General features: G+C 38.8%; 1 protein-coding gene across 1 annotated transcript in view; it reads right to left on the bottom strand.

Moving 5' to 3' along the window:
* Positions 1 to 14,331, bottom strand: part of LRRC9 (leucine rich repeat containing 9) — a 112,744-nt gene extending 98,413 nt beyond the window's left edge. Inside the window, exons 1-6 of the mRNA XM_070469426.1 lie at positions 14,044 to 14,331; positions 6,227 to 6,307; positions 5,758 to 5,976; positions 4,736 to 4,876; positions 4,179 to 4,242; positions 3,813 to 3,883 (exon numbers count right to left, since the gene is read on the bottom strand). Coding sequence (XP_070325527.1) covers positions 3,813 to 3,883; positions 4,179 to 4,242; positions 4,736 to 4,876; positions 5,758 to 5,976; positions 6,227 to 6,274 — 543 coding nt within the window. The 5' untranslated portion in view covers positions 6,275 to 6,307; positions 14,044 to 14,331. The remainder of the gene's footprint in view (positions 1 to 3,812; positions 3,884 to 4,178; positions 4,243 to 4,735; positions 4,877 to 5,757; positions 5,977 to 6,226; positions 6,308 to 14,043) is intronic.
* Positions 14,332 to 14,577: the final 246 nt, after the last annotated feature.

The following is a 14,577-nucleotide window of genomic DNA, read 5'->3' as shown; positions in this document are numbered from 1 at the left end:
AGGTAATAATAGGGGCCTGGGGTAGGAGGGTACTGTGGTAGAGCTGGACTTGATGGAATGCAATGCTAGTTAGGGGACTCAGAATCATAATTAAAGGAAATCCAAGGCAAGAATCAGGAGGTTCTAATTTAGAAGATAAAGTACAAATGGAATCAGGAAACAAGTAATGAAGTCAGGCTGCCAGAATCAACAGTAAGGAGGAGGTGGACAATGTGTGTCCCAGCTATCTATGGACAAGTGAGAACTTGGCTTCCTGCCTGGACCTGAGGCTATGGCTGGGCCCATAGCCCAGGAGTGGCACTAAGCAGTGTTTCTCTAGAGAGGAGAGTGCTAAATAGACTTGTGCAGAGACTTATTTGGTCAAATTCTGCAGGGCAAGGAAGGCAAACCATTGATAGTTCTGAAGCATGAAGAAGCTCTTTTCTGGGTGGCTGGATTGCATCTGACCATTAGTCTAAGCTATGGTGGGTGTGATCTTTGAAGACTTCCGCAGGAATCTTCCACCTACACGCTAAAGTTAGATGACACTGGAATCTATGAAAGCACAACATCTCACTGAAGATTAGTGGTATGGTACCTGGTACAGATGGAAAGTGGCACACAAATTTTTTCATCACCACCAAGATAATATGTTTTTAGGGTGACTGGAAAGGTTAGACATAAACATTCAGAATAGTAGTATTTCAGGAACATTCCTAGTATGAGAATAGTAAAAGTTGCTGAGTTATATTCAATGTTTTTTTGAGAAGTAGCTGCCATTATTGTAGACAGCCTTTTTAATTTTATGCCATGCAGTGAATCTTTGCAATAGTCCTATTTAATCCCATTCTTTTGGTGAGGAGACTGAAATAGGTTAACATTCTAACAGTGAGAGCAGTAATAAAATAGCCTATAATGTTCAGTCTTTATTCTAAGAACCTTCTGTTACTATGTCACTTCAGCATCACGTTTCCGTTGTATTGTGCTGCCCCTGGTTTGCGGCAGGGCTAGAATGACAGTCTTCCTGGCCGTCCAGCCTCTGCTCTTCGCCACAAGGCTGCCATGGCAGACCAGGGTGAGAGAAGCTTCCATATGGCTTCTTGGCAGGGTGATACCTCATCCTCCCAGCATTCTGCACTTATCTTCTTCAGCCTCGACTCATACTCTCTCCCTCACTCTGCTCCAGACAGGATTTCTAGTTTTTTTAATTTGCCACCATCTTTCCACCACCTAGGTCCTGCACACCTTTGCTTGGAATGCTCTTTCCTTAGGTAACCCCAGTTCATGTCTCATTTGTTGGCTTAAATATTACCTCCCACAGCATTTTGAATGTATGTTTCATAGCTCCCTCTGATCTCTGTTGCTGCTGTTACTACAAATAAACCCCTTGATTTCCTACCTCCACTTCTGCATATGGTTCTTCTCATCTTTGGAATGCCTACTTCCTACTATGTTGTAGAAGATTCTCCCTACATTGCCTGTTGACATTCTGTCAGCCCTTCAATGTTCACATCAAATATTTCCTCTTTAATTTTATCAATAAAATTAAATTTTATTTAAATTTCTTTTAAGGTGCTTATAACATTCTGCCTCATGGTAAAGAATCTGCCTGCAATGCAGGAGACCTGGGTTCAATCCCTGGGTCAGGAAGATCCCCTTGAGAAGAGCATGGCAACCTACTCCAGTATTCTTACCTGGAGAATTCCATGGACAGAACCTTGTGGGCTACAGTCCATGCAGTGGCAAAGAGTCAGACACAACTGAGCAACTTTCACTTCAAACACTCTGCCTCATTCTATAGCTTTTTGGTGTTCTATAATCTTTTTTGAGTAAAAGAATGCCTACTTTAATATTGATCAATTCAGAATTATTTAAATAGTAAATCTGCCCACCTTTCTTCAGTATTACCTAGAGGAAGTGTTTGAATATGTACTTCACTCTGACACTGTCAAAATTATTAGTGCTATATATTTTTACCCACACTATATGCCATAAACATTGTCTTCTTATTTGTTTTTTTCTCTCTCATTTATGTACTTCACAAATATTTATTGAGGTTTACTACAAGTCAAATACTGCTTTAAGTATTGTGGATATAGCAGTGAATAAAACAGGTGAGTTTCTGTACTCATGGAGCTTGTATTCTAGTAAGCTTTGTGGATAAGTTCCAACAGGAAAAATAGAACAGGGGGAAAATGATGGGAATGCTTCCAGTTGGGAGAGGTAGTAGGGGATTGCTGCTATTTATTTAAATTAGGCAAGAAAGGCATAGCTAAGAACATAACATTCAAATAAAGGCTGGAAAGAAATGAGATGCGCTATGAAGATATATGTGAGCACGCTGTGCACTTAGTCAGTCGTGTCCGACTCTTGCGACCCGATAGATGGTAGCCTGCCAGGCTCCTCTGTCCATGGGATTTTCCAGGCAAGAATATCAGAGTGGGTTGCCATTTCCTTCTCCAAGGGATCTTCCCAACCCAGGGATTGAACCCAGGTCTCCTGCATTGCAGTCAGACTCTTTACCAACTGAGCTACGAGGGAAGCCCATGAAGATATATGGGGGAAGAATATTCCAGCAAGTGCAAAGGCTTGAAGGTGACTGTCTTAAATATATTTAAGGAACAGTGATGAGACCAGAGAGGCTAGAATGATGTAAACAAAGCAGAGAGTGATAGAAGGTATAGTCAGAGAGACAGTGGGGAAACTAGATTATATAGAATCTGATGGGCCATTGTAAGAATTGGCTTTTACCCTGAAAGATATGAGAAACCAAGGCCGGGTTTTTGAGTAGAAGTGATTTGATCTGACATATATTTAAAGGGGCAGGATGCTATGTAAAGAACAGACTGAGTATAGTGAAGGGTAAACACAGGGAGAACTGGTAGGAGGGTTTTTTTTTCAGTAATGCAAGAAAGAGAAGATGGTGTCTTGAATCAGGCTAACAGTGATACAGGCGGTTAAAAAATGGTCAGACTCTGGACATATTCTGAAGGTAGAGCCAACAGAATTTGCTGATGGACTGGATATAGGGCATGGAATAAAAAATAACTCTAAAGATTTTGGCTTAATTTATCAGAAGAGTAGAGATGCCTTTTAAGAGAAAGGGAGAAGGCTGCAGGAGATGAAGATTTGGTGAAGGGGAAATCAGTTTGAGTTAGCATAGGAGATGTCTATGATTTTTTTAGGCAAAATAGAGACACCAATTTAGGAGTAATTAGTGGGGCTTCCCTGGGGGCTCAGAGCTTAAAGCGTCTGCCTGCAATGAGGGAGACCTGGGTTCGATCCCTGGGTCAGAGAGAACCCAAGAAGGAAATCGCAACCCACTCCAGTATTCTTGCCTGGAGAATCCCATGGACGGAAGAGTCTGATGGGCTACAGTCCACGGGGTCACAAAGAGTCGGACACAACTGAGCGACTTCACTTTCACTCTCAGTGGTTAAAGGTATTTAAAGTTGTAAGATGATTAGAGTGATTAGAGAATGAATGCAGATAGAAATGAGAAAAGATCTTGGACCAGCTTGGGACAATCCATTTTTTAGGTGCTAGAAGAGAATGAAAAACCAGAAAACTGAAGAGGTATAGCCAGAAATATGGGAGAAAAACTAAGAGAAAGTGGTATCCTAAAAACCAACTAAATAGTTATTTTTTTGGTTTTAATAGTGTCAGATCATTAGGGCCAATTTATCAGATAATGCGAAAATTTGTGGAAGTATTCTGTAGCCCAAAACAATTAAATTATTCTTTAAGAGGGGAATATTTAGTCCATTTTCTGCAATAACATGGCTCATGATTCAGGTTGATAAATAAAAATAAATTATTCCACTTAAACGTACCTTGAAAGAACATATTTGGTTACCAGAAAGGTTTAATCTTTCTAGGTGTTCATTGGGATCAAGACAGCGACCTTAAATTTAAAAAAACAAGATGAGAAAAAAGTTACATTTCTCCTTTTGCCTCCTATTCCTATCTTGTCATGTTTCTGAGTTGTATGTGACCATCTTTTCCTAACAGTAACGTTGCACATTTAGTAACCACTGATCAATGGGTAGTATTTCCATGTCCTTTAACTGTAGATTTAGAAATGCTCTGTAAAGACATCATACAAAAAGTCTAAAAGAAAGAAATCTAAGACTGTACTTTTTATACTAACAAAAAATTATTGTAACATTATCTCATATTTCAAATGAAACTGTACATACCAATGCTGCTTATTAGATTTCCAGCAAGGTTGAGATCACTTAAATTCTTCAAAGTTTGCAAGCCCTAAAAATTTAGGCAACATATAATTTAGAAGAAATCATTAAAATCTATGTTTATAAGTCATCTGAGCAAGCTGGTTAGCTCTCCTGGTGTTTCAAGCACTGGGTGCTGTTTTCTTTACAAGCTCAGAACTCAGTGCAGCCTACCTTGTTCTCTGGAAGCTGGAGAGAATTACTGAAGGAGAAGGGAACAGGGAGCGGAGTAGAGAGGAAAAGAGGAGGTGGAGGAAAAAGAACACATAGAGAGCTAGTTATATATAAAACTTCTCTAAACCTCCTTTTTATTTTTAACTCTTAAAGAAGAAATAACATCTTACCTCCCAGACATGGTGGAAGGAATAAAGAAATTTATGCATATGAGGTTCTCTATATGTTATAATATGCTATATATGCATTAGTTCTCAACAATAATTAAACTAGTCATGAATATTTCTTGGACACTGGTTAAACTCTACAGGAGTATTGACTTTAAATATAAATCACTGAAATTATCTTACCTCAATATATTTAATTGCATTGTGGTTCAGCCAAAGAACCTCCAATCTGGATAATTTCTCTAAATTTTCTATTTTAGAAATTTTATTATAATATAAGTATAGCTTTTCTAAACTTCTGCATTCTTGAAGACCTCCAATTTTCTGTAAAAAAAAAAAAAAGAGGAGACTGAATATTTATGTTTTATTAATCCTTCCAATAAGGTACATTTTAAGTACATTTTCCTTTAAAAATCACATTTTCAGAATAGACTGCAAAATCAATACCCAGCAAAATGAACTGAAATTAAAAAATCATATAATTGCTCTACTTAAATACATCTATTTTCCATTTTCATATTCTCTAAATTTTAATCAATTTGATACCTATTTTATATGGTTATAATCATAATACCTAGACAATTTTGTGGGATTTTTAAACTTAAAGCCATCTAAAAAAAGTTTTTATAATCTTTCAAATTACAGTATTTACAAAATATTTCATGTTTATAATAATTTTCTTAGAAATAATCTCATATGATTATTTGTTTCAAAAATTTAACTACTATAAATAATATTACAACAAATAACTTTATGTATAGAGTTTTCTGCTTTTAATTACTTCTCTAGGATAAAATCTTAGAATAGGGATTTCTGAGTCAAAAGGTATATACCTATCTCTGGCTCTTGATTTATTCTGCAATATGGCTTTTCAATACAGATGTTATAATTTTCACACAACCAATACTGTTAAAATAAACCAGTTTTACTATGAAGCAATACTGGGTATTACTTGATCTGATTTGATTATTAAAAAGTAAAATGTGTCTATTTTTAGGTTATTTCTATTTTATCCTTTGTATACATCTATTTTTATATTTTGCCCATTTAAATGTTTCTTTTGTTTTATTGGGTGAAGGGTTTAATTCATCATGTATGAATTTATCTGTTTTGATCCATGCCTCAAGCATATACTTCAATGAATTATTTTCCAAAGCCAAATAATTTAGTACAAATACTTCACGTAAGGTTATGTTTAGACTTACCTCTATGCAGCATTCGGCAATCCAAAGTTCTTTAAGCTGTAAACAAGTTTCTAGTCCTGAAATTTCTTTTATATCTTGAGCAACAACTGTGAGACTTGTTAAGTTAGGAAATAATGACAATCCAACTATACGAGGATACCCTGAGAAAAACATTTCCAGTTTTGACGTATCTGATCCTTCTTGTCCAATCATCTCATAAGATAAACCATTGCATAAACACTGTTTTCAAAAAAGGAATTGGGTTATTACCTTTGTAAGATAATAAATTATTTTTGATATTAGAAGTTATAAACTGTGTTTTATTGATGACATTTTGACTCACAAGGAGAAAAGCTGTACCATATATATGGTTTTTCTCTACTTCCAAAGATCATAGAAGAAATCTCTAGATAAACTCCAGAGAGGTGTAAAAATGTTTCATTTAATATTCTTACAAATGTAGTTGAAAAGAAATCTGGTTTTGACTCACCAGTTCTTTAATTATGTCGTGTTGGTTTACGTTTTCACTTTCAATCATCTTCCATTAAAAATAAAGGTTATAATAATATATCTGTTAAGAAAAAGGAAAAGTTGAAATAAGTACCAGAATCATGCCATATCATGTAAAGCAATCTTAACATTACTTAGGTGGATTTACTCACCTGTGACTTAACATTTTCCAACAGTACATTACCAAGAATGTCTAGACCCCAAGACAGTCCATTCCATATCTGAAATATTCTCTTAGAAAGTTATTTTTTTATTCTGAACTTAATTCTGTCTCTCCATAACTCCTCCCCGTTCACTGTCATTTTACCTCCTGCATTCAAATAAAACAAGCATAATTTTTCTTCCACTTTATGAGCCTTTAATAGTTGAAGAACATAATCAGCTCTCATCTATACCTTTATCTTGCCCCAAGTTCATGACTTTTAGTTCTCTTACTAGAAAGATTCTTGTTTTTCTTCCTTGAATCAGTTCCAGTTCATTCTTTCTATTATGTTGTGATGTCCCAAACTGAATACAGTTTTCTAAGTATAGTTAGCAAAGAAAAGAATCCTCAGGACTTAGTAACATAACACAGGCATGGCAATAAGTATTTATTAAAATGAACTAGTCAACTTCTTAATGGTATGAAATACTAAATAACTACATACCTTCAATAAAATGTAGGCTACAGTCATTAATTTTTATTTTATTTTAATATAAACTTTTTTTTAATTGGAGGCTGATTACTTTACAATATTGTATTGGTTTTGCCATACATTGACATGAATCCGCCATGGGTGTACATGTGTTCCCCATCCTGAACCCCCCATCCACCTCCCTCCCCATCCCATCCCTTTGGGTCATCCCAGTGCACCAGCCCTGAGAACCCTGTCTCATGCATTGAACCTGGACTGGCGATTTGTTTCACATATGATAATATACATGTTTCAATGCTATTCTCCCAAATCATCCCACCCTCGCCCTCTCCCACAGAGTCCAAAAGACTGTAATATATTCATTATATTGTTCCAGATAAATACTTTTTAGAAAAATATAAAACCAATACAATGTTGTAAAGTAAAATAAATAAATAATTTAAATAAATAAAAATAAAGATATAGGAATCCTGGTCTTAATATATTGTTGTTCAGTCACTCAGATTTGTTTGACTCTTTGTGACCCTGTGGACTGCAGGACACCGGGATTCCCTGCCCTTCACTATCACCCAGAGTTTGCTCAAACTCACGTCCATTGAGCAGTGATACCATCCAACCTCTCATCCTCTGTCGCTCCCTTCTCCTCATGCCCTCAGTATTTCCCAGAATCCGGGTCATTTCCAACGAGCCGGCTCTTTGCATCAGGTGGCCAAAGTACTGGAGTTTCGGCTTCAGCATCAGTCCTTCCAATGAATATTCAGGACTGATTTCCTTTAGATTTGACTGGTTTGATCTCCTTGCTGTCCAAGGGACTCTCAAGAGTCTTCTCCAGCACCACAGTTCAAAAGCATCAATTCTTCGGGGCTCAGCTTTCTCAATGGTTCAACTCTCACATCCATACATGACTACTGGAAAAACCATAGCTTTGACTAGATGGACCTTTGTTGGCAAAATGATGTCTCTGCCTTTTAATACACTGTCTAGGTTTGTCATAACTTTTCTTCCAAGGAGCAAGCATCTTTTAATTTCATGGCTGTAGTCACCATCTACAGTGATTTTGGAGCCCAAGAAAATAAAATTTGTCACTGTTTCCATTGTTGCCCCATCTATTTGCCATGAAGTGATGGGACCAGATGCCATGATCTTAGTTTTCTGATTGTTGAGTTTTAAGCCAGCTATTTCACTCTCCTCTTTCACCTTCATCAAGAAGCTTTTTAGTTCCTCTTCACTTTCTGCCATTAGGGTGGTGTCATCTGCACATCTGAGGTTATTGATATTTCTCCCTGAAATCTTGATTCCAGCTTGAGTTTCAGCCAACTCGGTATTTCTCATGATGTACTCTGCATACAAGTTAAATAAGCAGGATGACAATATACAGCCTTGACGCACTCCTTTCCCAATTCTGAAAGGAGAATTCCCAATTCAACAATGAATTCCCAATTCATTGTTCCATGTCCAGTTCTCACTGTTGCCTCTTGACTTGCATACAGGTTTCTCAGGAGGCAGGTAAGGTGGTATTACCATCTCTTGAAGAATTTTCCAGTTTGTTGGATCCACACAGTCAAAGACTTCAATGCAGCCAATGAAGCAGAAATAGATTTTTTTTTTAATTCCTTGCTTTCTCTATGATCTAACGGATGTTGGCAATTTGATTTCTGGTTCCTCTGCCCTTTTTAAATCCAGCTTGTTCATCTGGAAGTTCTCAGTTCATGTATTGTTAAATCTTAGCTTGAAGGATTCTAAGCATTACCTTGCTAGCATGTGGAAAACTGGTAGGATATGAAGTCAGAGAAGTACTGTGGGGTGGATTTCTTTTTGAATAAGATGTAAAGCTATATGAGGATTTTGAATGAAAGAATAACACAAGCTGTCTTGGGTTTTGAAAAGGATTGCCCTAGCTACTGTGTTGAAAATGGACTGCAGGGGTTGATGAGAGAAGCAAGGAAATCAGTCAAGGAGCAGTTGTAATAAGGTGAGAAAGGGTGGCAGCTGGAACTGGGTGGTTGTAGTGAAGATGGTAAGCAGTGGTTAGATGATAGATCTACTGAAAGTAATACTGATCATTCCTTCCCTGCTTCCAATTGGCAGCTATCTCTTTATACTATTCTTGGACAATCCCCAAATATTACAGCATAGGAGTGGCCAGACAAGGGAGCATGCAGCAAAGAACTACCTGAAGGAGTTTAGATACCCCATCAGAGGCCCATATAGAGATGCAGACTACAGTCTTTCCTCCCAGGTTTATTTGGATGGCATCCCAAGTAAAGGAGGGCCCCTACATTCTGGTTTAATGTCTGTGAGCACCAAAGGAAAAGTCTGTCTGCCCACCACCACACAAGGGACAAAGCCTGCCTTTAGCACCCCCAGAGTCACCAAACAGCAATCCAAGTTTTCTAGCCTATAGTCTATGCCCAAGATATCTATTAGAGAAGATATTAACTGCTCCTTTCATTATTCACTAAATTCTCATATGTACCTGAGTCTAATTTTGGACTTTCTAATCTGTGCTTTCCATTAGCTCTATTTATTCCTACAGTATTATCTTATATTAATAACTGATTTATATTGTAAATTTCTACCTCATTTCTTTTTTTTTAAATTTCCTGGTTATTCTTTCATATTTATTTTTCCAAATAAGATTTATAATTATTTTTCACTTAGTTTTAAAAATTCACTTGGGACTCTGACTGAAATTAGATTGTAAAAATTAATTTAGGGAGAACTTCCACCTTTCCAGTATTGAATCTTCCTTTAGAACAAGATATAACTCTCCATTTATTCAAGAAGACTATTTTTTCTTTATTCTTTCCAACTTTTTATTTTATGTTGAAGCATAGTTGATTACCAATGTTGTGACAGTTTCAGTTGTACTGCAAGGCGATTCAGTTATACATATACATGAATCTATTCTTTTTCAAAGACTACTTTTTCTTCAGAGAGAAATATGCATATTTGTGATATCAACCTTTCTTTCACTTCATCTTAACTTCTCTTCACCAATGCCCTCACTTAGGAAAAACCCTGTTATAATTCAATAGTTAATTAGTGAAACAAAAGTTAACTTAAAGCCCTCAAATTATATAATTTTTATAACTACATCTGATTATTTGATTATGCATAATTAATAATGCATAATTATGGACCTTCCTGGCATTCACAAACCTCCCATGTTTTCTCCAAACTAAAGTGGTCCTAAGGCTTCCAACTTCCGATTCCATCTAGAGATGAGTGTCCTGATGCCCAGCTTGTACTCACTCTTTTCAGGACCTGTCTATCTCAGAAACTGCAGGTCTTCTCAAGTTTCTCCAGGGAGCCAGGAGCCACCAGGAGCATCTATAGCTTTCATCCTTCAAATCTCAAGCCTTGGATTGATCCAGTCACTTCTGATCTCTGCTCTGGAGTGCTGCTGAAAGATTTCACTTGACTGGTTGGTCATGTGAATTGAAATCACTACGAATGCACGGTCTCTAACCTCAGTTGAATCCAACAACAGATATTTTATATTTTCCTCTTCAACTTCCTCTCCTAAAGAGTAGGACCAGAGATACAGACCCGAGATTCACAACATCTGGACTATTTTAAACTTTCACCACTCACCTCAAGTTCTGTCTCTCACTCAGTAGATGATCTTGTTTCTATTTTCACAGAGAACAATGATGCCATGATGTCATGAGATAGACACTTCTTAAATTCCCATACCTCTTAAAATATATAGCTGACCCTTGAGTAACACAGGTTTGAACTGCACAGGCCCGCTTATATGCAGATATTTTCCCATAGTAAATACTACAGTACTACATGGTTCATCATGCGTAATGCCAGACTGGATGAAGCACAAGCTGGAATCAAGATTGCAGGGAGAAATATCAACACCTCAGATATGCAAATGACACCACCCTTATGGCAAAAAGCTAAAAGGAACTAACAGCCTCTTGATGAAAGTGAAAGAGGAGGGTGAAAAACCTGGCTTAAAACTCAACAATCAGAAAACTAAGATCATGGCATCTGGTCCCATCACGTCATGGCAAACAGATGGGGAAACAATGGAAACAGTGACAGACTTTATTTTCTTGGGCTCCAAAATCACTGCAGACGGTGACTGCAGCCATTAAATTAAAAGATGCTTGCTCCCTGGAAGAAAAGCTATGACAAATCTAAACAGCATATTAAAAAGCAGAGACATTACTGACAACGGTCCGTCTAGTCAAAGGTATGACTTTTCCAGTAGTCATATATGCTTATGAGAGTTAGGCCATAAAAAAAGCTAAGTGGTGAAGAACTGATGCTTTTGAACTGTGGTGTTGGAGAAGATACTTGAGAGTCCCTTGCACTGCAAGGAGATCAAACAAGTCAAACCTAAAGGAAATCAGTTCTGAATATTCATTGGAAGGACTGATGCTGAAGCTGAAACTCCAATACTTTGGCCACCTGATGTGAAGAACTGATTCATTGGAAGAGACCCTGATGCTGGGAAAGACTGAAGGCAAGAAGAAAAGGAGATGACAGAGGATGAGACGGTTGGATGGCATCACTGACTCGATGGCCATGAATTTGAGCAAGCTCCAGGAGTTGGTGATGGACAGGGCAGCCTGGTGTGCTGCAGTCCATGGGGTCACAAAGAGTCGGACACGACTGAGCAACTGAAATGACTGACTGACACAGTCCATGACTTCTTGAATTTGAGGATAAGGAGAAATGAAGGATAAGCTGGCTAACTATGAGTTATACGTGGATTGTTCAAGAGTCAACTGTGTTTATTTCATTGTCTGATTCATCTTAGAAAAAGTATTCTTTCTCCTGTCCCAAATGAATCCCTTTTCCTGTGTACTCAACCCATTCTCTTCAGACTCTTCAGAACACTGATCTGCCAAATTTTTCTTCTTTTCATTTATTCCCATCTTTCCTTCTCTAGGGTCTCTTTTCTCTTCATACACAAATATTAGGTCATTATTATCTTAAAAAAAAAGTTCTCCTATCCTATATTCAATGATTAGCTGATTTTAGATCCCTTTACAAAAACCTTTTAGATATGTCATTAGCACCATATTAGAGCATTAGCAAACATAGGGAGTAATTAGCAACACTTCAGTACCTCTATTCAGTTCTCAATTTACTGCTGTCTCAGTGGGGACACCTCAGGCAACTGCATCTTCTTTTTCCAGGTCAACACTGGTTTAATGCCAAAGACACTGGACATCTTTCAGCTCTTAACTTGACTCTGAGATGAAATCTGATGATGCTGATGACTCTTTAAGTTTTCTTTTTTGGTTTGACTTTTTCTCCTTGACTTTTCTCTACTTGTTATTTAATGCCTAATTTTCTGATTAATAGTTTCCTGCTTGGTGAAAAATTACTAATTTTTATCTTGCTTTTTTCTGTGCAATAACCCAACTACCCACATGGAAAGCTCCATCAGAATGTGTCTCAAACTCAGTATGTTCAAAACTGAACTCATTATATTTTCTAGCCAACCTGCTTCTCCTAATGCATATTTTCTCTTGGTAAATGACATCATTGTTCTAATTATTCAAGTGAGAAGCCTGGAACTGATGCTCAATCACTCTTTCATTCTTTCCCCCACTTTTGCTCATTCATTAAATCATTCCGCATATACGTACTTCTAAAATGTACTTGTTAAATGTCTATCAAGTTTTTTTTCCCCTTCCCCTCTATCCAATTGCTTCTGCTTTGATTCAGGTTTTCATTACTTCAACTTAACTGAAGTTTTCCCTATAGTCTCACTTCCTGACAATCTATCCTCTACACTACCATGACGCCAATTACTCAGTCATGTCTGACTCTTTGCGACTCCATGGACTGTAGCCTGCCAGGCTCCCCTGTCCATAGGATTCTCCAGGAAAGGATACTGGAGTGGGTTGCCATCATCCTTCTCCAGGTGACCTTCCCGACCCAGAAACTGAACCCACATCTCCTATGTCTTCCGCACTGCAGGCGGATTCTTTACCACTGAGTCACCTGGGAAGCCAGCAACCTCCCAAAAGGGAAATTTGCTCACGCTACTAAGGGGAGTAGGCAAGAATACCCTTGCAGGGTATTCATGGTGTCCAAACTCTAACTCCTGCCTAACTTTCAAGCTCATCAACTACAAATTCCTGGGAGCATCCCAGGCTCTGCTCTGGCCACAACTATAGTTCTCTGAATGGCATGGGATATTTCTGTACTTTGGCATATGCTGTTTCCCCTCCCTAACTTTCCCTTGACTTTATGGCATACTCCATATGCCCTTAAAAATTTAAATCAAGGGTCTTCTGTGTGAAGACTTTAATTCTGTCTGTATTATAATCATTCTCCTGCTCATAATTCCAATAAAGGCCAGAATATGGCATAAATACACCTGTCCTACTGTACTGTGATACTTCCAGGTCTTTGTTCCTTACCAGGTTACATGTTCACTGAAGGCAGGGACAATGACCCTATCACAGTGCCTGACACATGTTTGGTATTTGATAACAATTTATTGTATGGTTTGAATTAGTTGTCATGCCACAGGGTCCTATATGGTATAACTTAAAGAAATATTGGGTTGGCTAAAAAGTTCATTTGGGTTTTCCACAAGATGATACCTAAAGCATTTGGCCAACCCAATCAATACCTTAAGTTTTACATGACTGGTCAGAGTAGAACAATAATTAGAGTTCAAAGGACCATGTTTCTGTCTGCCATGAGAGCTGGGGAGAGTGTCATTGTGAGAAAATCAATTTCTTTTCTACAAACTAGAAGGCCTGTATGGTCAAATTGTTTCCTGCCTTGGGTATAAAGCGATCAGAATTCCATCTATTATTACTGATGCGCCAAACAAATGCCCTTCCAGTTCTAGGTGAGCGGTACCAAGGGTGTCCAAGGAGCACTTCCTTTTCTCAGCAAAGGCTGCCCAGATGGCTGTGTGCCACCCTCCCTCTCCTTTTCTTCTTCAGCTTTGCTCCGGTAAACCTGATGGCCTCAGATAAAGTCACGTCACTGTCTCTCATTATTATCATCATCTCCACTGCACCATTACAAGGGTCTTTTGACCTCAACGTTGCTTTTCTCGTATCTTCCTCCTGGTGTGGCCAGAGAGAGAGTGAGGAGAGGGGAGCAAAGACTCCTGGGTCTTGCTTAGAGGTGAGGTACTCCCAAAGGCCACCAGGTTACAGTCACTCACCTTATCCCAGAGACAGGATGGATTCCGGGGCAATCGGAGACAGAGTAGAGTCCACTCCCGCCTCTTAATCCTGGTCTTGCAGCAGCAGGCTGGACACCCTCCCTTTCCTGGGGCCTGGTGTGTACACAACTGCCCGCTGCGGTTTCCTAGGAAACCTGCTCTCCGCCTCCCGCGACCTCCGGGTGGGGAGGGGGTGAGAGGGGCGGGGGAAAGCGGTGGCCGCCCGTTTCTGGATCACGTGGCGGCAAGCTACACCCAATCAGCAGAGGTAGGGGTCCATCCGGAAGACCCCGCTGGTGCTCCTGGGAAATGGTGGGGAGGAACGCCCCGCTCCGTGGGTCTTTTGGACTCTGCATGTGTCGTTTCACCCGTCTTCGCCAGATCACAGGCCCGCATGGGAAGCAACGACTTACAGCGGGTACCTAGTCGTTGCCTCTTCCAGTCCCGGCTGTTTCCCACTGAAAATCTTTGACCTTCGGGGTCTGGAAGCCAGGAGCCTCGCTGAACTTGAACCCCCAAAGCATGATGCTGTGA

This window comes from Odocoileus virginianus, chromosome 6 (genome assembly GCF_023699985.2).
Source record: "Odocoileus virginianus isolate 20LAN1187 ecotype Illinois chromosome 6, Ovbor_1.2, whole genome shotgun sequence".
Taxonomy (NCBI): domain Eukaryota; kingdom Metazoa; phylum Chordata; class Mammalia; order Artiodactyla; family Cervidae; genus Odocoileus; species Odocoileus virginianus.
The sequence above is the reverse complement of the archived record's forward strand: the minus strand, read 5'-3'. Positions and strand labels throughout refer to the sequence as shown.